The sequence below is a fragment of the Loxodonta africana genome, chromosome 17 (genome assembly GCF_030014295.1).
Source record: "Loxodonta africana isolate mLoxAfr1 chromosome 17, mLoxAfr1.hap2, whole genome shotgun sequence".
Lineage (NCBI taxonomy): Eukaryota > Metazoa > Chordata > Mammalia > Proboscidea > Elephantidae > Loxodonta > Loxodonta africana.
The window spans coordinates 6,391,032-6,415,258 of record NC_087358.1 but is presented as its reverse complement, the minus strand read 5'-3'; the positions used below and the strand labels follow the sequence as shown (position 1 = coordinate 6,415,258).

Sequence of the window (24,227 nt, the reverse complement as noted above, 5' to 3'; positions counted from 1 at the left end):
TATGCTTTGCTGTGCATATTTTCACCAAAAATAAAATAAAATAAGCACAAGTAAAAATATGGTTACTAAGAAAGCCATCTGATACCTTAAGGTATTTTACAAGTTCATTCCCTAAGGCCTGGGCTCCAGATTCGGTTTTTTGACAGTACTGGAAAAAATTATGTAAATGCTGATCCTGAAAAAGAGAAAGAAAAAAAAACCTTATTAACACAGATGCTAAGGAAAGAAAATATTTGCTTCTGGTAGCACGGATATTTTTGTGAGGACTCTGAAATTGATCACATAGAAATGACAGACAACACCGAAGACTGGAAAACCCTACAACAAGAGGGGAAACTTGAGAAATGTTACTTGTATTGTTTATTTACATCAGTACATATGAACACCTCATATGTACGTTCTTAAAAAAAAAAAAAAGACTTATAGGAAAAATGCATCCATAGCGTACATCAATTAGGATTTCATCTTGCAAGCTTAGTCACAGAGAAATCACTATTAATTTTAACAGATGGGCACCGTACCTGAGTGTACACTGTAGAAACCAGATGAGTTGAAACTTTCAACAGTGGCTTGCCTCCATCTACCCATTTAATTTCTGGACCATAATGCTGAAAAAAATATGGTGGAAAACAACATCGCAACAGATTAGCTCTCCTGGCTTCAGACATGATCTAGTCCGGTAATGAGTGTACTGATGAGGTACTGACAGCCCAAACAGCTTCGGTGACTTGACAGCTGCACCTGGTCCACAGGAGAAATGCAACTGATCTTCACTCCTGCCCACTTTCTACCCCAAGTACAACGCTCTTCCCACTGTATTTCCTCAGTCATCCTTCCATCTAGCTGCAGCTGGATGAGTTACCATGTATTTGAGAGGAAAGGAATCCTATTCCATCGGTGACTTAACTAAACCTGAGGTCAGGGCTGTGCAAGAGATGCCAGAAGGTACCAATAAAACAAACAGGACAATAAGTACGTCCTGAACAGGCAAAGACTCATTCATAAATGATGATTTTAACTTCTGAAACCTCTACATTCTCACGTTAAGACTCAGAATTATCTGGAATATTTTAAGTATTTGTCCACAACATGAATCTAAATTTGGCACTATTTAAATGCAAAGAAACATTAAAATATTTTTCAAAACAAAGTGAAAACGATCTTATCTAACATTGTAAAACTGAAGTCTGTAAAATTCACAATGGCTTAAAGGATACAAACCCAATAAACCTACTGGAGAAATCTGAGTGGAATCAGGCTTTAATGAATCAGAATGGTATCATTAACTGGCTACCAACCGAATGGAGGATTTGCCTACTGGACTTATAAGTCAGAAGGAAATTCCTGATAGCTTGCTGGACCCTAAGAACTCATCTTGACTTGGGCCTCGCACAGTTGTCTCCACAGACAGACTACTACCTCATGTAGTATCTCCACGTCTTTCTCGCCCTGCTGAGGTACTGCTAGTCCAGGGCTTATAAGACATCCCAGCTGTAATTCTGAGACTGTGATAACTGCCTTTCAATGGACTAAGCTGATGTGAGAAGGAATTAAACCAAAACCAAACTCACTGCCATCGAGTTCATCCCAACGCACAGCGACCCCACAGGACAGAGTAGAACTGCACCACAGGGCTCCCGAGGAGCGGCTGGTGGATTTCAGCTGCACCACCAGGGCTCCTGAAAAAGAATTACCAAAACTAAAACGTCGGAACTAGCAAAAATGCTGGGAAGGTTTTTTTTGGTGGTAGTGGTGTTGTTTTAGTTGTTCTTTAATGTCTTCTGAAGGGATTGGGATAAAGCGATCTTAAAATCCATATACCTTGCCCATCCCAACCTCCTGGTAGCCAAGGTAGCCAGATGGAAGATTCGCCGACACAGGAGTCTGCTGCTCATTCGTCACCACCCTGCCATCTTTCAGGAGAGGGAGCCAGGAATATCCAACTGTTGAGAACAAACAAAAAAATCTACTCTAAGTGTGTGGAAACTTGGGGAAAAAAGCCAACATCACTAAACTGCCTGAACTTTAAGGACTGTCCATATGAATCAGAGTAAGACGTTTAGAAAGGTCTCTGCAGAACACCGACTAAGATGTTGTTTGCCCTCTTTGGGATTAGAATTCTAAAACGACCTTTTATAAAAATCTACATGTGCAACTTAAACATGGTCCCTTCACCCCTTAACAAGAGGGTGCAAAAACAGAACCAAAGAAAGAATCTAATGTGAGTGTTATTATAAACATCGAAGGAAGATTACGTGCCAGACCTTGTGTTTCAATGACGTCCTTCTTCTTTGTGCTTCCTTTACTTGAATTATCGCAGCTGACGTGGAAGAATGTGAACAGTAAGTGGTGCTTTTCGTGTAGCTGGGTAGGTAATTCTATTTTAATCTGCAAGGAAGACAGAATAACCATCTTTCTAATACTCCAAAACCATTAACAAAAATTCTCAGTGAGAGCTAACGATGCAATGTGTCACCTAGTGCACAAGCGTGCAATTGTTCTCCAGAACGATGGTAACATTTGCGCCTAAGCCATCTGAGACTGTAAATCCTGCTAAGGAAGAAATGGATCCTTGATTCATGGAAGAGAAACAGGAGGAGGGTTGATGCGTATTTCAACTCTAGAAAATATTAGAATGCAGATAACAGAAACCACTACGCTAGCTTACCCCAGCTAAGGTATTATTGAAAACCAGAACAGAATGTTTCCGGGTAGGATTCAGATAGCAGTTTTAATGAACTGCATTATAATTCTATATAAGCCAGACCACTGGTAAGAAAGGAAGAGTCTCTGGACCAACAAACGTAACTATACTTAAGTATGAATTTCAAAGTAAATATGTCAGAATATTAAATATGGTAGAGATAATGATCATGCTGGGGAGTACGGCTTCTTTTCTATAATATCTGTATTTTCCAAATTCTTTTTACAATGAACATGTTACTCTTACAATGAGAAAAAATTTTATGTAAAACAGATACTTCAATATTTAGTTCTATTACTGTAATTTCCAGTACGGTGCATTGAAATGTCTCTTAAGTTTTCCTTGACCAAGCAAATAATTTGGAGTCATCCTTAGAACTGGTTACACTGGGTTTTCCCTTGAAAACATCACTTACCTCATCATAAAATTCCGGATTTTGGTGATGGTGTAAAACCGCAGCAAAGGCACTTCTCACGAACACTGGCCCCCCAGGTCTACCGTAAATGCACTGAAACAAGAATGAGCAAAGGGAACCACTAGTATTCACTTCGTGAAGAAATTAAACTCAGGAGTACTGTACAGAAAGAGGCATTCCCACAGAATAAGCTCAGCATAACCACCTCAGACGGATTTTCTTTTGCTCACGGAGGCTCCAGGCCTGCAGGCCCCCTGACCACTGGGTCGAACCCACCCCGAACTCAGCTCCCAGCCCACCCTCCTCTCCTGCACGATCCAGCCTTGGACTGCTACTCCCTACTCACTGTTCGTCTCCAAATCTTTGTTATGCCGTCCCTGTCTGAAGCACCTCCCGCTATGGGCACCAAGAAAACTCATCAGCCTTCCAGAGCCAATTATCTTTCCTTGAGGCCACCAGTCCAAAAAAAGAGGGACTAACTCCCATCTCTGTGTTCTCTCAGCATTTTCTGTATGCCCTTCTATAATAATTATTCAGTGTGGTCAAAAAAATTTTTTTTTCAGTACCTTCTGTGTTGTCAATGGATTAATTTATTACATATCATTTTTTCCATGTCTGTCTTTCCCACTAAACTGTGAATCCTTATGGACGGACGCTGAATTTTATTCTTCTTTGCATCTTTGTGTGCTTCCCTTCTTTGGCAGTCATTTTAACACAGTTAAAGAAAATAGGCTCTGGAGGCCATTAGTCTGTGCATTAGTCTCCTCATTCAAAAAATGCTAAAATGATAGGACCTCACTCAAAAGACTACTAGGAGAATTAAAAGGGTTTCATACACATAAAGCACTAAAAGAAGTGCTTGGAATATAATAAGCATTCAAAAAAATGTCACCTATAATCTACCGCTATCATTGTTGCCCTGGTGGCACAGTGGTGAAGAGCTCAGCTGCTAACCAAAAGGTCAGCAGTTCGAATCCATCAGCCACTCCTTGGAAACCCAATGGTGCACTTCTGCTGCCCTATAGGGTTGCTGAGTCGGAAATGATTCAATGGCAAGGGTTTTTTTTGTTGTTGTTGTTTTGCTTTGTTTTTATCATCATTACTACAATAAATATTTAGTAAATGTCTACGGTAAATCTGAAGTCCCTGAGTGGTACAAATGGTTAACCCAAAGGTTGGAGGTTTGAGTCTACCCAGAGGTACTCTGGAAGAAAGGCCTGGCTATCTACTTCTAAAAAATCACCACTGGAAACCCTATGAAGCATAGCTCTGCCCTGACACTGACACAGCTGGGTCACCACGGACAGGAGATGACTCTGCGAAACTGGTTTGGTTTGGGGTCCTCAGGCGGTGCGAATGGTTAATGTGCTCAGCTGCTAACCTAAAGGTTGAAAATTCGAGTCTACCCAGAGGCATCTGGGAAGAGAAGCCTGGCAATCTACTTCTGAAAAGTCAGCCATTGAAAACCCTACGGAGCGTAGCTCTACTCTGACAAACGTGGGGCCTTTGTGAGTTGAAACTGACTTGAAAAGGCAACTGGTTTATTGTTAATCTTTTATTATTACTATGATCAATATTACTAATATAATTCCTAGCACCGTACACAATGCCTGGCTCATAGTAAGTGTACCGTAAATATCACTGAGTTGAATGTAAGAAACCTGCATCCCTAAAGAGTCTAACAGAACAAATAGTTGATAAGAAGCAAGAACTTAACCATTCCATACTCCATAAGGTTCAGCCCACGTGGCCATGTTACGTGTGATGTTACATGTTTTTGTGTCTGGGTTAATTAAAATGTGCTGAAAATCCCTTCAGTTGGACAATGTAGCTTTTAAAATGTGAAAAAGCATGTTGTGAAGAACACACACGAAAAACAAACCTTCAGCGGCTGAGCTTCTTCTTCATCGGAATCTTTAAACTCAACACAAACAGCAATGTTTCTGGCCTGCAGCAATATTTAAAGGGGGAAGAAAAAAAGAAAAGAAAATGAAAATAAACCCAAATGAAAAGCCAGAATACATAAAAAAAAAAAAAGTATCTTTAAAAGAGCAGGGGAAGCCAAATCCTAAGAGAAAGTTTGATATCAAAAATGAACCCCAATCTTTGCACTCACCTTGGCAAAAGACTTTTGACTGTCATATTTCAAGCACTTCGGATAAACATAGAAGTGGTTATTGTAGATGGTGTACGGCTGAGTGTGTTTGGGTATGCAGGGCACAAATTCCTCTACTTCAAAGGTGATTGGAGTTTTAGTACTGGCTTCAAATTGCTTCATGGGAAGGTAGGACGAATTAACATAATCTGAAAAGATACAAAACAAATCAGATTGAAGTAAAAACCAACCAAACAAAATTGTGTCTGTTGATTGCATAGAACTCACACTTACTAGGAAAGTCAGAGGAAACGTTATCAATTGTAATGTCTAGGTTGCCTAAAATCACTGGAAGCTTAGCCATCTTCTCAGGTCTAAAAACAAAAGAAGAGAAAGTCACATGCTTGCAAGTTAGGTTAGCTCTAAAACCTGAATTCTAGAGCATCATTTCCAGGACAAATGTATGTAAATCACAAACCCAAAAAACCAAAACCAATCCCGTGGCTGTCAGTTCCGACTCACAGCAACCCTACAGGACAGAGTAGAAATTGCCCCATAGAGTTTCCAAGGACAGCCTGGTGGATGCGAACTGCCCACCTTTTGGTTAGCTGCATATTCTAGTAAAAAGGTAAAAACAATTTTAAGAATACATTTTGGGAAGCAGTCTAAGATGGTGGTATAGTCAGACACCTTATAATGTCTCTCTGACAACAAAGACAGGAGAAAACAAGTGAACAGGATATAGATGACAACTTTGGAACCCTGAGCATCACAAGCAAGGCTGAAGAAGAGGGCCGGCGGCCAAGCAGAATGAAAGGCTGTACAGAATAGCAGACATGGAGAATTAGGGATCCCCAGTGCCCTGCCAGCCTAACCTGCACAGTGTGGCCATACTGAGACAAAGCAAGCAGTGATCCCAGCTGAAGCCCCCATCACTGGTGCGGCCAGGCAGGAGCGAGTCTACACTCACGTCCAGAGCCAGGCAGGAGTGCTTGCTCCCCACCCTGCCAAAGTTAAGTACACCCAGCTCACCCATCATGCCACCCCACCCCCCCATGCCGGAGGCCTGTGGGTCTGCAATGTACTCCCCGCTCGCAATCACGATCCAACGGCACCCACCACTGCCCCACACTCCAAGCCAGGGGCCCACAGGCCGGCAGTACCCACCTCTCTGCTAGCCACCCGCACTGGGGGCCCGTAGACTGATGGCATTCCCTCTTCCACCCACCCAACCATGCTGGCGGCCCGTGGAATGGCGGCACCCACTCCTAAGCCCAGCATCCCAAGCCATAGCCCATGGACCAATGGCATTAACTTCTCCACCTGGCTGCCAGTGCCAGGGAGCAGTGGTACCCTCTCTTCTGCCCAGACAACTGCATCAGGGGGCCAAGGACTGGTGCATCCACTCCTACACCCAGCTGCCTGTGCTGGAACCCACAGACCAGTGGGGCCTCCTACTCTCTCCAGCCACATGTGCCGAGGTGGGGGGCCAGAGGACCAGTGGCACACCCTCTGCCGTGTCATGTTCTAGTGGACAGGGGTATACTCTCCTAGCGGGTACCTATAGACTGGTGGCATCCCCCTTACCTCAGCCCACACACCACTCCCCCCTGCAACCAGAGGCTTGTGCCATGCTCTGACCACCCCTGCATAGCCCTGCCCACCCGGGACCATCAGTGAGAGTTTCTGCATCACACAGCTGGTGACTGATGACTCAGGCACCCTCACACCAACCACCTGGCAACCGGCAGTATACACACACAACACCCAACCCTGCGACCAGTGAGGATGCTTCCTGTACCCATGCCCAGGTAACCAGCCGGACAGACACATCGCCTCACCAACACCACCAGCTACATCGTCAGCTACCCACAAGACTAGTGAATAGAGACTCACACTTACACACCCACCCAGAGACAGGTGAGAGCTCCAGGGTAGGCAGACTGGCCACCAGAGTAGTACAGACACCCCACTACTCAGATATATCAAAACAAAACAAAAATCAGGACCTAGCAAACAAACATGCAATAAATAAATTAATATAACAACACCGTAACGCTTCAGAGACAACAGACAATACTAAATCACATAAAGAGGCAGGACAAGATGGCTCCAGCAAGTGACCAAAATAAAGAACCAGAAAACCTTCTTGAGGAAGAAATGGTAATGAACTACCAGATAAAGAACTCAAAAGACCGATATCAGGGTTCTCCAAGAGCTCCAGAAAGAGAGCAGTTAAAACACAGACAAAATCAAGGAAAGTAGAGAAAAAACAATAGAAGAATTCAGTAAAACAATACAACAGCAAAATGACAAAATAATCAGAAACCATACAAAAACAAACCAACAAACCAAATCCACTGCCATCGAGTCAATTCCGACTCATAGCGACCCTATAGGACAGAGTAGAACTGGCCCATAGAGTTTCCAAGGAGTGCCTGGCGGATTTGAACTGCCGACTTCTGGTTAGCAGCCTCAGCACTTAACCATTACACCACCAGGGTTTCCAAAACAGCAACCAGAAATCCAAAAGATTAACAACAAAATATCAGAAATACACAACTCAAAAGAGGACAAATCCCTTGATAGCAATTTGTTTGAGGAAAAATAAATAATGAAGAAAAACGAAGAAAGCCTAAGAACTATGTGGATACTATCAAGAGGAAAAATTTACACATGATTTGAATTCCAGAACAGGAGCAGGCAAAAAAACAAAACAAAAAAACAGACCTGCCGAAGATTTACTGGAAGAAAACTTCCCTAATACCACGAAAATGGGAAGACATTCATCTGAGAAGCTCAACAAACCCCATACAGGATAGATCCCAACAGAAAGTAACTAAGACATATCATCATCAAACATGCCAAAACCAAAGACAAAGAAAATCCTGAAAGTAGCTCAGGAAAAGCAAAAAGTCATCTACAAAGGGGAACCAATAAGACTACACTCCGAGCACTTGGCAGAAAACATGCAGGCAAGAAGGCAATGAGATGACACACATAAAACCTTGGGGCAGGGGGGGACTGCCAACTAAGAATTACACACCCAGCAAAACAGTCTCTCAGAATGATGGCAGCATTACAACATTTTCAGATAGATAGAAATTAAGACAATTTATAAAAACCAGATAAGAAACATGAGAGAGAGTGCTTTGGACAGAAAACCAACAATATCACATAACTACCTCAGATTAGGAAACAGGACAGCTTCAGCCAGATACAAACCCAGATAAAGAATTCTCAAAAATAAAACAAAGCTAAAATGCTAAAAAACAGGGAACCAGAGATATCAATCTGTAAATGACAACAACAACAAAGTGAAAAGAGGAAATAAATGGACCTTTCGTATGGAGAGAAAGTCAAGGTGAAATCAAGAAATAAAAGACAGCCTTAAAAAAAAATTTTTTTTTTTAAACTTAGGAAGATAAAGGTAAATTTCAAGGTAACCAAAAAGAAAGCTAACAAACCTATTCATCAAAAAAGAAAAACATAAGGACTCACAAAACACAAAATCAACAACAAAGAAAGAAAAGAAAATCCATCAAAAAAAGAGCTCAGGACAGAAAATTAAGTGCAACAAAGAAACTGTCAATACCACACACACACAAAAAAAAGGGCACAACAAAATGAGAACAATAAACTTATACCTATTGATAATCACACTGAATGTAAATGGCTTAAATACACCAGTAAAGAGACAGAGAGTAGCAGAATGGATTAAAAAAAAAAAAAAAATCAATAGGCTGTCTACAAGAGACACACTTCAGACACAAAGACATAAAGAAGCTAAAACTCAAAGATGGAAAAAATATATCAAGCAAACAACAACCAAAAAAGAACAGAAATGGCAATATTAATCTGATAAAATAGACTTTCAAGCAAGATCCACCATAAAAGGAAGGACATCATATAATCATTAAAGGGTCAATCCACCAAGATGGCATAACCATAATAAATATATACACACCCAATGATAGGGTTCCAAAATACATAAAATCTAACAGTGGTGAAAAGAGAAATAGAGTTTCCTGTATTGGACTGAGGTTAGACCAAACACAGAAACAAATATTCACTAAGCACCTGCTTTGTACCCACCATTTTGCTAGAAACTCTATTAGCAACAAAGCACTTAACCACTACACCACCAGGACTCCTTCATCACTGAAGCTTCCATTCATCAGTGGGCCTAGTTATGCTCCTCTGTGTAACACCTTTCAACCATTTAAACACAATTATTATATCTTTCTGAAGTCTTCTGTTCTCAGCTCTTTTGCAGCTTCCTCCAATACCATTTCTCTACTACAACAAAGTCTCATTTACATCACGATACCCAGAATTGCACAGATTATGCCCAGAATGGTCTGGCCAGCTTGGGATAGGGAAGCTGACTGGCTTTGAATAATATGTTCTATTAATACAGCCAAAATACTATTAGTTTTGGGTAGCAGCACCACCCTAGTGATCTACATTAAATTTACATCCACCTAAAATTTCTAAATATTTTTCCATACGCTTTGCTAAAATTTCTAAATATTTTTTCATACGCTTTGCTAGTATGCTACCTCATTCCATCTTGTATTTATACAATTATGGTTTTTGGATCTCAGAATAGGATTTTGTTTTTGTCTTTATGAAACTTCACCTTTTTAGATTTGAGCCATTTTTAGTTTGTCAGAATCTTCCTAACTCCAGATTCTAACATCTAACATATTAGATATTCCTAATAGCTTTATGTCATGAAGACATTTAATCTACAAGTAATATTCTCATAAATGTCATTGATGAAAATATTGCACAGGATATTGCCAAGAACAGGCTCCTTCTCAAATCCCTCGAGAGCCATCTCCAGACTGATAAAAGCCATTAATCACTTGTCCTTGCATCTGCTCACTCTAGCAGTTGAACAACTGTCTTCTCATGGGTGCAGCAATTCTCTAACTCGTTCAGAGGATATCATTGTACGTATACTCTGTCAAAGGCTCTATTCTTCTACTGTACTGGCTTAATAACCCAATTAAAGAGAGAGAAGCAGCAATGTGGTTAGGAGGACTAGTTCAACATGACACGGCTTATTACCAGAAAACAGAATGTTGCCGCCTTATGGTTTTCCATAAGCCATCTGTTTCACAATTTCTTTTAGGACATTGCCAAGGACCATCAAGACTCAGCGGCCTATAGGTTCGGCATTTAATTGTGTTCCAATTTTTGAAAAGTTGCCACCTCCAGTTTTTAAGATTCCTCAGACATTCTTGTTATCAGTCTCACATGTAACTTCTCAGCGTATCTTGGAATACTGTTCATCTGAAACAGGATTTCCCTAAAAATTCTACATTCTTGTTTTCTTATGACTAGAGACCATGTTCAATATATCCACTTTGCCTATCACAAGCCCTAAGTTGCAGAATCACTTTCTCTCAAGGTTTCGCTCATTTCCATTTGTCTTTTGTTTATAATTGAGTTTAAGTTGGCAATTTCCACCATAAGAATTTCAGGGAAAAAAATGGTTTTTTCTCATCTAATATTGAATGACATTTCGAGACAATAATGGGGAAAGAAATAATAGCTTTGGATTCAATCTGTGTGCCCAGGCCACTGACATCAGACAATTTCCTGTAAAAAATAAGAGGAAAAAAAAAGAGCACAGCTGAGATTAGAAAAAAAAAAAAAAGGAAAATGAATGGCCACTTCCCTAACTCTACTGTGAAGAAAACAGTATAGAGACATTGACATTTCTCTGGATTGTGACAGGGAAGGCTGCTGTCTCCCCACTGCCGTGTGTATTCGAACGCTGTTGGCATCTGGCCCTTATTTTCTGCTTTCTGGGTCTTTCACTAGCTACCTGAACACACACATCCCACTAAATCCTTGTTAGTGAGCTCAGGCAGGAAGGTGTGCTATGCAAGGGAAACCACACCCAGCTTTTCCCTGTGTTCTCAGCCAACGAAGGTCTGTGCTCCTTGCTGGCTGGCTGAGGCTTTGCGCTCAGATCACTTTTTGATAATAATCTTGTGCACACCACCCTCCAGCCTCCACTGAAGAAGACAGAACCCTGAGCTGGGGCTCTCTGAAGAGCCACCGCTGGAGGTGGGGCGGGGTGGAGGGTCTCAAGCTAACCAGCTTAGGGGGTAACTTTAAGACAGGGCTTCCAACCTCTGCCACTCACATTGAAAAACTCCATTGTCTGTTCATTATGAATATAATAGCAAACATTAGTTTAAAAAATTTCATGGAAAATATAAAGTGGAGAATGAAAAATCACCCACAGGCCCACTGGTCACAGGTAACCGTGATTAACACCTTGGTGTGTACCCTACCTGACTGTTTTTGTCTGTTTGTCTCTCCATGTAGCTAACTAGCTACCTATCCATTCATTCACTCACACGCAAAGAGAAATATGTGACACACTTTCTTTTAAAAAAGGAGGTCACATACATGTTATTTTTCCTCCCTAGTCAAACAGCGTGTTTACTTGCCTAAGTGAGTACATGGAGACCTATGTCACTGTTAATATTTGTTACAGATTCTAGAGACAGAAAATATTTTAATCTATTTAGCCAAGGTGACTAGGTTTCCAAAAAAAGTAATTTTTATTCTACAAATATCGCTCAAAGTTTCCTGGAACTCAAATAAAAGAATGACAATAATTACTGTATACCAGTACTATACGCACAACTATGTATTCCCATTATCAATAAAAGAACGTTTTTCTAAAGATGTTTGGCATGGCTATACTTATAATCCTGAAAAATCGTTAATACTGTAAATGTCCTAAACTAGAGAAGAGTTAAATAATCCATGGTCCATCTGCTCAATGAACTATTATAGAGGCATTAAAAATGATGTATAAATATGTGTTAACACCTTCAAGAAGTATTTATGCAAGGAAATATACATCTATCTATAGTATTTATAGTATGACCACAACTACAAAAAACCAACTAAAATACACAGAAAGGAAATGCCCCCAAATATTCAGGATGATCCTCCTGAATTAAGAGTAGAACTAAAGGTGAGCCATTTTTCTGTACTTCTCAAAATTTCTATAATGAGCATGCATTACTTTTAAGCAAAAGAACTTCTATTATTTAGAAACTAAAAGTAAAGATATTTCATTTTGCCTTCCAAGAACAGTGACAGATTCTCATACGATCCAGGAGTACTTCTGACCAGGCCTCCTTCCTTACCAGGATGCACGACAGTCAGACATGTGCCAGCAATTAGGGACACCACATGGTCCAGGAACACAGCGAGGCCAAACCCAGCGAGGACTCATCCCATATCCCGCATCCTGCATCCTCATCTACCCTGCTCTAATTACCGAAGCTAGGTGGAGAATGATTTATTCACAATCAACCCAGCAGGTGTGCCCTTGAGCTGCTATGCTGAACTGCAAAGCTCACTGGTACAGGGAAGTAAATCAGCAAAGGGAAAAGCAGGGTTGCTCTTCCATTGAAGGCCCAAAATGGGAAGGAAAAAACCCAAGACAATCAAGAATTATAAAATCACAGAACTGGACGGAACCTTGAGAATCCTTCCTCGGTTTCATAAAGACCCACCTTGATCCACCTAAAAAATTCTTTTCCTCTTTCCCCCTTTTAAACCTCTGGATAAAGGGATTCCACATCATCTTTAAAGCTGTAGATGCTTGTTGACATGCAAAAATTATAAGAAACTATTAGAATTCCCTAAGTTTTTGTAATTTATTGAGGCTGTTCCTATGACTCCTGCATGTCTTTTACTTCTAGTCTTACCACTGAAGAAAGAGAAGTTAGAAAAAGGTAAAAATGAAGTTAAGTAGAGCTAAACAATCATTCCTAAGTTCTAGGCAAACTGATATTGTTTTTATATTGATGTACATTTAAAAAAAAAAAAAAAACACTGAAAGGGGTACATATGGCATAGAATAGTTAGCTCCTGCTTCTTAGCTGTTCATTTCATTAGCTCCTAATACCCTCAGTTACTTCTCATTCCCAGAGGTTTCCCAGAAATTTCTAAAATCCGTATCCCTAGCAAAGCAAATCAGTTTTATAGGTTAAGAAGTGAACTTGTTAAGAGAGGCAGAATAGCATAGCAGTTAAGAGCACGGATCCTTGGGACAGACTGACTTCTACCTACTACTATCTGTGTGACGTTGGACACACTGTTCTACTGCTCTGCCTCCATCTCTTCCTCTGTAACATGGCGTAGCAATATTATCTACCTCATAGGCTTGCTCATTAATATGGGTGAAGCCTTTAGAACAATGTCTGAAAATAGCCCTGCTGGCCCTGTGGTTAAGAGCCTGGCTGCTAACAAAAAGGTCAGCAGTTTGAATCCACTAGCTGCTCCTTGCAAATCCTATGTGGCACTTCTATTCTGTCCTATAGAATCACTATGAGTTGGAATCAACTTGATGGCAACGGGTCTGGTTTTGGGTTATATGAGTTTCTATCTTCTCCCCCCAATCACTCATTCAGTTAACGGTACCATGAGTCAATCTATCATGCAAGTCAAAAGCCTGGGAGTATTCATCTTAGACTACCATCCACTTCTTTCTCTTTCTGCTCTCACACCCAATCAGAAAACCAGGGCCCAATATTCTGGTTCTTTGGCATGACCTGAACATGTTCACTTCTCCTGTTTCCACTTGCAGCGGCTTTGCTGAGGCCATACTCATCTCTTGTCAAAGGCTTCTCAAACGCCTTCTTCCTCCCTGGGCTCATCTCTACCCATCCTTCACAGCACCATGGATAAGGTTCTTTATGGAATTCAGATTAACCAGGTTAAGGTTACTCTTCTGATTTTAAACCCTTTCTTCCTTCCCAAGACTTTGAGGAAAAGTTCCAGGCTCCTTAGCATGGGCTGTTCTCATTCCAACATCTCCCATGATGATTGAGCCAGACATTTCAAAGACTGCTCCTTCCCACACCCCACGGCTTCAGTTTTTCAAGTGTGCAAATAAGACCTTGAAACTCACTTCCGAAAGTCTGCCAGTAACTTCAGCATATCATCATTTGATAGTTTATTGCTGTCCTGCTTGTAAAGAGCAGAAAACCTGGCGTTCTTGTCAAGGTTTCCAGATGCATCCTTAAACAACGTCCTGAAATATCAAAGAAACATTTCTAAATCGCGTTCTCAAAAGACCAAAATAAAGCCATAATTTAACTCCAGTTTCTATGTGACGACGAATTATTATTCCATTGGCCATCGCCAAGAAAAATCTCATTATCTAAAAACACGGAAGATATTTATGAAGATGAGCACAACTAACTCAATTTACATAGAAAATAGTTCCAGCAAATGGCGTATGCTTAGGAAAAAACACACACAGTCAGGTAATTAAGAGACCACGACTGCAGGCCTCACTGGGCTGCCAGCCCACTCCTGGCTGGAGATGTGTGGCTGGGATCTGGGATCTCAGCTCTGCAGCAAACACTCCTGTCCACGCTGCTCGTTCCAACATGGCCACCCTCCGGCCATCATCTTTCCGGTATGTGACTCTGATAAATGATTTCTTCAGGTTTGGGGGCTACTGATTTTTCAATTTTACACACTCTTAATCCTCTTTTTCTCTGGCCAATTGGAACAGAATAGGTTGGTCTGTCTATCTACCTATCTATCATGTACCTATATCTATATAAAAGGTAGGAAAGGTGCCCCCTTACCTTGCTGCCCAAGCAAACGGCATTCGGTACTGTCCTAGTCTTTGGCATGCCTGCTTGGCATTCTTCAGCACCTTCTGGGCAACCTTGAAGACATCAGAATAAAATGATGAGTTGCTGCATCCCACTGATAGCAGAATTATGATGTAAAGAGCCATCATTACACATTCATTAAACAAGCAGCTTGCACAGAGAAATGCATGTTATGGCAATGAATACGGCTAGAGCTACACTCAGTCCAGGGTTTTTTGTTGAATGTATTTCCCAGCAGTGACTCTCAAAGAATAGATCACAACCTGGTATCCCAAGACACTTCTCTTGATAGAATGAGGACTGTTGCCAAAATGCACCTCTTTTCTTCAGTCTTCACAGGCAACAGGAATACTATTTCCAGGCTTTCATTGTTCTTTATGGCTGAGGCTTATCATTGGCTCCCTGGGCTATTAATAATTATTCATGTCAAAATATTTAACATTACTAGAGTTTTATGAGAACAATAAAAATACTAAGCTTCTGCAGCTCCTAATGTGTGCTGACTTGTGCAGATTCTCACAATTTGGAGAAAAATCTTCATTATTAAGGCTGTCTTAGTTATCCAGTGCCGCTATTACAAAAATACCACAAGTGGATGGCTTTACCAAACAGAAGTTTATTCTCTCACAGTATAGGAGGCTAGAAGTCTGAACTCGGGGCACCAGCTCCAGGGGGAGGCATTCTTTGTCAGCTCTGGAGGAAGGCCCTTGTCATCAATCTTCCCCTGGGTCTAGAAGTTTCTTGGCACAGAGACCCCGGGTGCAAAGGACGTGCTCCCGTTGTGGTTCTTCATTCTTGGTGGCTTGAAGTTCCCCTGTCTCTCTGCTTGCTTCTCTCTTTTATATCTCAAAAGAGATCGATTCAAGATACAACCTAATCTTATAAATTGAGTCCTGCCTTATTAGCATAACTGCCTCTAATCCTGCCTCATTAACATCAAAGAGGTAGGATTTACAACACACAAGAAAATCACATCAGATGACAAAATGGAGGACAATCACACAACACTGAGAATCACGGCCTAGCCAAGTTGACACACATTTTTGGGGGACACAGTTCAATTCATGACAAAGGCATTATAGGTGTTGACTTAAGTTGGCCAGGGTGTTCAACTGCTATGTTCTTGCTTTTTAAGCATAAATTACTGTTACTTTCACTTCCTCATGACTAACTTTGGTTTGTTGTGGGTTGACTGATTAACCCTGTAGTGCACAGCGAGGCATATTTGCTTTTGGCCCAAGGCACGTATGCCTGACAGTTCCATCATCGATCAACTATGTCACTACTGCTAAAGCAGAGAACACCCAATGTCCCCCAAGTTTGCCCGTACTGTGATACTGCATTGTTATCGATACAAAATTTGATTCAGAGTCAGAGCGGTGGCTGAAGGGTCTTTCACATTAAGGAAGTACATCAAGGTGTACCCAGGTGGTCCAAATGGTTAATGCACTTGACTGCAAACAGGAAGGCTGGAGGTTTGAGTTCACCCAGAGGTATGTCAGAAGAAAGGCAAGAGCCTGGCTGTACTTTCAGTATCTCCCAGTTACGGAACTTTGCAATGCTGTCATAACCATGCTGTGGGAAGTGCTGCCTTTGTGACTGAACAGGAAAACTACATCTCTACTGAAAAGAATGTCAGGAGAGCATCAGGTCCTTCCCTTCCAAGGAGGACAGGCTCATGTCTCCCCAGAGTGACAAAGGGGGGCCTCTGGCATACATGGTCACCATGTAAAGTGGTCTGTCTTTCTGGAGCACCAATTTAACATTGTCAGGTAAAAACTATTATTTTTAGGCTTTAACAATAATGAGCATGTTGTAGAGTAAATAACGCACTGAAATACTTGCATAAATCTTAAAGTTAAAATACAAGGTTTCAGTTAAGTTTCACTCTTCCTGTAGCTAATATGGGCTGAGCACTCAGACTTACCAAGGGTACAGACAGAACAAAATATGCATGAAAGTTGGAATTTTTTTTTTTTTCATTTCCTTCCCTCCTTCCTTCCTTCCCTTTTCCCCTCCCTCCCTCACTCTAGTCTATGCATGGCAGACACATACAGGGACTTTTCATAAAAATTTCCTCCAATGCAAAAATTTAGTCCAAATGATGTTCTAGGCCATCCTGGAAAACATGAAAACTTGGACATAAAGGAAAAAAAAATCCTTCTGTAACATCTTCTTCCTAGTCTGATGTTGAGTCTTAATGGCACCATTAACTCAATGCTTTAGAGGTGACAGGAAAACAAATGCATGAATAATGAACCCAAGAAGGAGCTCCCCACTCCATAGGTAATGAGGGGAAAGCTGACTTCAACAGATGCCCAACGGACACTGGGAAGTGGACAGTGTCAAGTCTAACCCACAGCGACAGCTGCTTTTTGTACCAATATGAGATGCCAAATTTGAAACTGTGCACTGGGCTGGCAGAGCTAACAGAAAAAAAACAAAAAAACAAAAAAAACAGAATTGGTTCATACAGGCTTTGGAAATATGCTGCATACACAGTCAGCAGAGTAGATTTTATCTTGTGCCTTCATTGGCTATTAATCAAATCATAAAAGAGCTTCTCAGTCAAGGTTTCATAGACCTGGTTTAAAAAAATGAAACAGCTTATCTCCAGAGATCAAACTTTAGTCAGCTTTCAATAGCCAAAAAACCAATGTGCCTAGGTAAACAGGCATTAACTTGACTACAGCTATAATAAATGATGACATCTTCCACGCAGTCAGTGCCTTGACGTTTCCACAGCGCCGTCTGTTTGCACATTCTATGTTTGCTCCTAACATGGTCCCTGTGAGGAAAGCAGGGACAGGCAGTAACACCATTCTACATTTACGGATGGGACATATGGGGCCCAGAGAGGCGAAGTGGTTTGACCAAAGGACCCAGGTTAGTTAGGCACTCAGCACCAGGTCTTCTGCCTCCGAGAACCCGTTTCTTAAAGACCACCCTGCATGGTGGTGGACAAGTGTGATGTATGAGTGACCACACAGATTGACAGACAAAGCTCTGAATCCACTCAGTAGACCCAGGTGAGAGCCTGAGGGCTGTCCACTCTGACAGCTGACCATCCCCTAGTCAATGTATCAGCGCCATCTCCAAGAGGGCCTCTCACAAAACATAAAAACAAAAGAACTAAGCGCATGTGAAACCGGTATGGACAATAGCACTCGGGAGCTCACACAAGCCGGGTAGCACACGTGGTAAGAAGTGACAGTCAAGAGCCCTCTGGCCGCTAAGCTGTGTGACACTAAGCAGGTAACCACACCTTTCTATACCTCAGCTTTGTGAAGTATATAAGGAGGTATAATATCCTTTCTAGTTCTAATATTCAGTAATTCTATGGTATGTCTATATCCAGGCACTCCCCCAATTAAGAAACACTACTTTGAAAATACATCATACGTGCACCTTGCCTGTTTCCTTTCCCTTTTCTACTCAAGCTTATACCACCTCTGCCACCAAAACCCTGCCCCCTCGGGACAAAAACCAGTGGCCCTGAGTCGCTGACTTTACTCGGCCAAACCACCTGAGACAAGATTGTCTCCCAGTCTGTGGTCTCCCCACGTTTCTTCTTCCACTGTTCACATCTCGGTGATTTCAGTTCAGACAAACGCGCACATGCACGCAGGCACTCAAGCATTCACGCGTTCTCTCTCTGTCATCCCCTTTTTCAGTCCTTTCACACTTCTCCTATTATCACTTAGTTTCCTTGAAAGAATTTTTCTCCCTCTTTCCTTTCCATTTGTCAGTTAAAAAAAAAAAGAAGAAAAACCCTACTTATAATGGAAAGTGCAAAGAAAATTCAATTTCAAGTGGGAAAACCACTGACTTGAAATATATCTAAGCTTCAGAACCATTCTGCTAAAGTTCTGGGCCAGGCCCCAGTGCCACTTCAGTTCAGAAGCAGTAGCGCATTCTACATTTTCACTGACCTCTATTTAAATCTAATTAATTCCACTTTTTTTCTCAGTAGTTGGCAGTAAAAAAAAAAAAAAAAAAAAAATTATCCATGTTCTATTCAATTATTTAGCTTCTGTGCTACCTTTTTCTTATCACGAATATATAACACTCCGTGTCTTTATAGAAGGGAAATTCTATTTACAATACTGCTCCTCAGAACAGAACTTCTGAGTTCCACGTACCGATGATAAACCCCTATGTCTTATCTTTCTCGTGTTTACAAAGACCTCTAGCATGAGTTCCTGGAAACATGAAGAAGCACCACCCTTCCTTATTACAGGTATAGTATATGAAGAACAGTCTTAACTTGGAAAGCACTTTTCCTTGTAACAGCATCATGTAACCTTTGTAAAATCATGCCTTTTAGATTTGAAACACAAATGTCTAAACCAATAGACACTTCATATCAAAGATATGATGGAATAAACTCCTCAGTAAGTGTAAATGGACCAAAATAGAACTGCGGAACCCAGAGACACAGCCAACATGTGCAATGAACTCTGTGAATATAACATATTTTTCTTTTAATGGCAGATGGTCTACTATTAAGCTAGCAATTCCTTTACAAATTATTTTAAAATTACCAGGGTTAACAGGTGAAATGAAGCATTTAGTTTATACACTGGACAGCTTTTCATTGCAAATCAGATACATAAATATGTGTATTCTACATCTTTTAGGCTATAAATATAAAGCTTAACTTTGCTTTCTTCAAGCAGTAATATTTTGGCATAAAGCGAGTAAAACATCAACTCTTTTTTCAGATTGCTTTTAATCATCATATAGCGTAAAGGACCAAGAACAAAGCATGAGGCATTGGTGGGTCAGTGGTAAAACCCTCACCTCCCATGTGGGAGATGCGGGTTCAATTCCCAACCACTGCACGTCATGCACACCCCACCACCTGTCTGTTTGCAGAGGCTTGTGTGTTGTTATGACGCTGAACAAGTTCCGGCAGAGCTTCCAGACTATGGCAGACTAGGAAGAGAGGCCAGGTAACCTACTTCCAAAACCAGCCAATGAAAACCCTATGGATCACAACAGAACACTGTCTGATCCACAACCAATCACGGGGATAGTGCAGGGCTTGTCATTTTGTCCCATTCTGCGTGGGGTAACCATGAGTCACAGCTGACTTGACGACAGCTAATAACAATGACAATGACAAAAACAACGTACAAATCCAACAGATTACACCTAAACGGAAAGCAGATTGATCAGCCGGCCCAACAGACGAAGAAGCACGGAGTAACTTCCGCCATTTGCTTTTAAAGAGTCATCAGGTACCGGCAATCTCAGTTGTGGACTCTCAACTCCCATGCAGGAGACCTGGGTTCAATTCCTGGCCAATGTGCCTCATGCCCAGCCACCACCTGTCTGTCACTGGTGACCTGTGTGTTGCTATGATGCTGGAAGGTTTCAGCGGAGCTTCCAGACCAAGACAGATCAGGAAGAAAGGCCTGGAGATCTATGCTGAAAATCAGCCTGTGAAAACCCTGTGAATCACGACGAAACACTGTGTGATCCACAGCCGATCACAGGGATGGAACAGGGCCAGGCAGCACTGGTGACCTTTTGTGCATGGGGCTGCCATGAGTCAGGGGCTGACTCGATGGCAACTAACACCGACAACAAACCACGAACGTCAGTCGTACCTTAGAGGAGTCCGAACTCTTCATGTATGGCTCAGCACAGTGTGTGATGCTCCCCTGGAGGACCTTCTCGATCCTGGCCACAAGAAATATATCTGGATGAGGACAGGTGACTGAAAATACCCCCTAGAGGAGAGACAATTTCCTTCAGTAAGTAGGATCGGCAGCTGTAGTAAACAAACCCCGTGAGCATGCATGTTCTAGACAGTGTAACAGTACAGCTACTGAGAAACACCAGGTGCCTAACTGGTTAGCTGATCGAGAGTTCGTCATCTCGAAAAAGCCATTCAGTAGGGGAGGCAACTAGGAGAAAGTTTAGAAACAAGAAATAAAAAATCATTTCCCTCTCAGCTTGCTTCTACAGTCTAATTACACATAAAAAAAAAAAAAAAAAATTACACATACTGCCAATAAAATCAACAGTCTAAGTTGCCCCAACGGTCATTACAAAGCCTCATTGGGCGTTTTCAATATATTTACATAGCACACGCGAGACCATTCTTAGCAGCTCTGCCTTTGGGTTTGTGCCCCCACCTGCTTGGGATACTGCATGGCGGCTTCCGGAAGGACATCCTGAAGCCCAGGTGAGGTCTGCCCGCCACCGTTCACCAGGGCCGGGGGCATGGTGGCCAGCATCTGCCTCACTGAGAAATGGTTCAGGTCCACGTGGAAATCAGCAGAAATCTTTCGGTTGTATTTTATGTCAAACAGGGATAGGGTAACAAAGAAAGGCTCTACCTGGATGAAACAAAGTAATCCAGACCATCAATAGCACTCAAACTGTCAGGGAAAAAGTATGCTGCTATCAAAGGAGAAACCAGACCTATTTATGATCACTGCTATAAACACCTGCTAAACAGTCTTCTCCTTTGCCCCAAAGAGTATCAGCTTATAAATATTTTAGGAGACCAAAGAAAAATTATATTACTGTTTAAGTGCTTGGCTACTTAATTTATGCTCTACAGAAAATGGACAGTTGCTCTCTTTAAGTATTCACGATAAAAATGGTCTCCTGGAACGCCGAGCATAAGCCCACCATCCTTACCCCACCTCAAAAGAATCCTGTCCCTGAAGGCTGACTGGCTCTCCGCAGAGCAACTTAACCCTTGGACCTCTGTGAAACCAAAAACTAGAATTTCACATCCTGACTGCACTATAACCGCCACCTCAGAAAAACTAAAAAAAAAAAACTTTTATTCTGTAAAAGGAAAATTACATTTGTAGTGGGTCCTTCTTCATTTTCAGCGACACAGCATTGCAAATTGAAAGACAAATCGTTGCACCTGACCAGAATTCGTTTTCCAAACTTCTCCTCAAAGGGCTTCACTTCTGGCTCGGCGGATGGATAGTCGAGCTTCTTTAAAAGAAAATGTAAATATACACAGATTACTCTTCCATTTAAACAACTCCATCACAAACGTATCCTAAAGGAAATGGTCTAAAACAAGTAAAGCTATATGGATGCATTTATTTGTAATAGTGTTATTGCTAATATTAAAAAATGGAAAACAACCTAATTTTAGATTATTGGCCAAGTAAATGATGGTCTAGCTACTTGGTGGATGACCATACAGAGCTAACATGAAGTCTATGGAAAAGCAGTGAAAAATACTCATGATTCAAGTAAAATGGGGAAGAGGAGGTCTATAGAAAAAGACAACACATGAATAGGGAGAGAACATGGGGGAATCTTTGCCTTCTTCAAGTAACTCATGAACCTTGTGGGCAACCCTGAAGGGCCTTGCCACACAGGAGTTTTGGGTTTTGCTGGGACACAAATGTGTACTCAGGCACTGGAAGGCTTGTGTCCAGGATGGAGTCTGGGCTAGGCAGAAAATGTCACTGATTATGGGGCACATACAGTGATGGGTATTCATGGAGCATATTGTATATCCTTGTGGACCCGAGGGGGCCTGAGAATGTTTTTGAATAAATGTCTCTTGATTTTCAAGCACCAATTAATTATCAAACACTAACTATAGTTGTGCTGTGGTGATGAGGTTATAGGTGGTTTCTATCTTTTCCCAATTTTCTATATTGTTGTTATATTGCTTATCAATCCAAAATACATAAACAATCCAGTCTGAAGTTTTCTTCCTCCCACTCAGTTAACAATTTTAAAATATTTCTTACCTGGGCATCAGGGTCCAAGTGAAAAAGCTTAACTCTGCTTTCACTTTTCAGTTTGATTTCTGCTTCTCTGGTACTCTGATGACAAGATAAATAACAATTACACTTTAAAAATCCTTCCTTTATGATCTTTTTTTTTATTGTACTTTAGATGAAGGTTTACAGACCAACACAAGTTTCTCATTAAACGGTTGGTACATACATTGTTTTGTGACACTGGTTGCCAACCTCACGACATGTCAACACTCTCTCTTCTTGACCTTGGGTTCCATATTACCGGCCTTTCTGTCCCCTCCTGCCTTCCAGTTCTTGCCCCTCGGCTGGTGTGCCCCTTTAGTCTTGTTTTGTTTTATGGGCCTGTCTAATCTTTGGCTGAAGGGTGAAACTCAGAAATGACTTCATTACTGAGCTAAAAGGGTGCCTGGGGCCATACTCTTGGGCTTTCTCCAGTCTCTGTCAGGCCAGTAAGTCTGGTCTTTTTTTCTTTTGGTGAAAAAATCCCTTTCTTACGGAAGTGTCCAAATATGTGCCCCGTCCTGAAGAGTCTGGCTCGAGCCGCTCTACCTCATCTTCTGAGTTAACCACCAACGAACAAATACAGACCATCAAGTATGCAGCACACAATGTAAGCGCAGCAGAAAGAAAAGACAGGATCCTTGTCCTTAAGAAGCTGCTGTCCAAATGGAGAGTCATTAGCAACACAAAGAAAGCAAGAGAATCATTAAACACTCAACAGTTTTTAAAAAAGGCTTTATAAAGTAAAGGGAAAAAGGATGACTTTGGATGAAGGGGTTGTTGTTAGGTGCCGGTGAGTCGTGTCCCACAAACGAAACATTGCCCAGTCCTGTGCCATCCTTACAGTCGTTGTTATGCTTGAGCCCATTGTCGCAGCCACTGTGTCAATTCATCTCGTGAAGGGTCTTCCTCTGTTTTGCTGACCCTCATCCTTACCAACCATCACGTCCTTCTCCAGGGACTGGTCCCTCCTGATAACATGTCCAAAGTACCTGAGACGAAGTCTCACCATCCTCACCTCTAAGGAGCATTTGGGCTGTACTTCTTCCAAGACAGATCTGTTCATTCTTCTGGCACACACAGGCAGTCCTCATTATATTCAATATTCTTTGCCAACACCACAATTCAAAGGCATCAATTCTTCTTCAGTCTTCTTTATTTACTGCTCAGCTTTTGCATGCATATGAGGGGACTGAAAAGACCACGGCTTGGGTCAGGCACACCTTAGTTCTCAACATGACATGCTTGCTTTTTCACACTTTAAAGACGTCTTTTGCAGAAGGAAAACATAAACATCCCAGGCTTAAGGGATCCCAGGCTTAATGGAAAGGCTACATGGCACGAACAGAAACACTGTGGCTGGAGATGATTCCAGATGGCTGGAAGGACATAGAGCCCTGTCTAGACTGAGAGTGTCAGCAAGAGCTTAAGAGCAATGACCTTTAAATGGGGGGGAGGGAACACTATGGCAGATCTTAAAGGACAGTTTTGTGTAGGACATACAGTTAAGTGCTCGAATACCGAATGAAAGGTTAGCAGTTTGAACCCACTAAGGGGCACCTCAGAAGATAGGCCTGGCAAT

The 24,227-nt window shown here is 41.6% G+C and overlaps 1 protein-coding gene across 19 annotated transcripts in view; it reads right to left on the bottom strand.

Moving 5' to 3' along the window:
* Positions 1-24,227, bottom strand: part of DOCK9 (dedicator of cytokinesis 9) — a 345,105-nt gene that overhangs the window by 110,226 nt on the left and 210,652 nt on the right. For all 19 annotated transcript variants that reach the window (XR_010318170.1, XM_064269962.1, XM_064269966.1 and 16 more), the window contains 14 exons: positions 22,634-22,708; positions 21,717-21,857; positions 21,035-21,238; positions 20,504-20,626; positions 14,859-14,941; positions 14,171-14,293; positions 5,509-5,588; positions 5,236-5,423; positions 5,002-5,067; positions 3,120-3,212; positions 2,265-2,388; positions 1,822-1,943; positions 522-608; positions 86-175 (listed from right to left, as the gene is read on the bottom strand). Coding sequence is in view for 18 of the 19 variants with exons in the window: in XM_064269962.1 (XP_064126032.1) it covers positions 86-175; positions 522-608; positions 1,822-1,943; positions 2,265-2,388; positions 3,120-3,212; positions 5,002-5,067; positions 5,236-5,423; positions 5,509-5,588; positions 14,171-14,293; positions 14,859-14,941; positions 20,504-20,626; positions 21,035-21,238; positions 21,717-21,857; positions 22,634-22,708 (1,599 nt within the window). In the remaining variant the exon portion in view is untranslated. The remainder of the gene's footprint in view (positions 1-85; positions 176-521; positions 609-1,821; positions 1,944-2,264; positions 2,389-3,119; positions 3,213-5,001; positions 5,068-5,235; positions 5,424-5,508; positions 5,589-14,170; positions 14,294-14,858; positions 14,942-20,503; positions 20,627-21,034; positions 21,239-21,716; positions 21,858-22,633; positions 22,709-24,227) is intronic.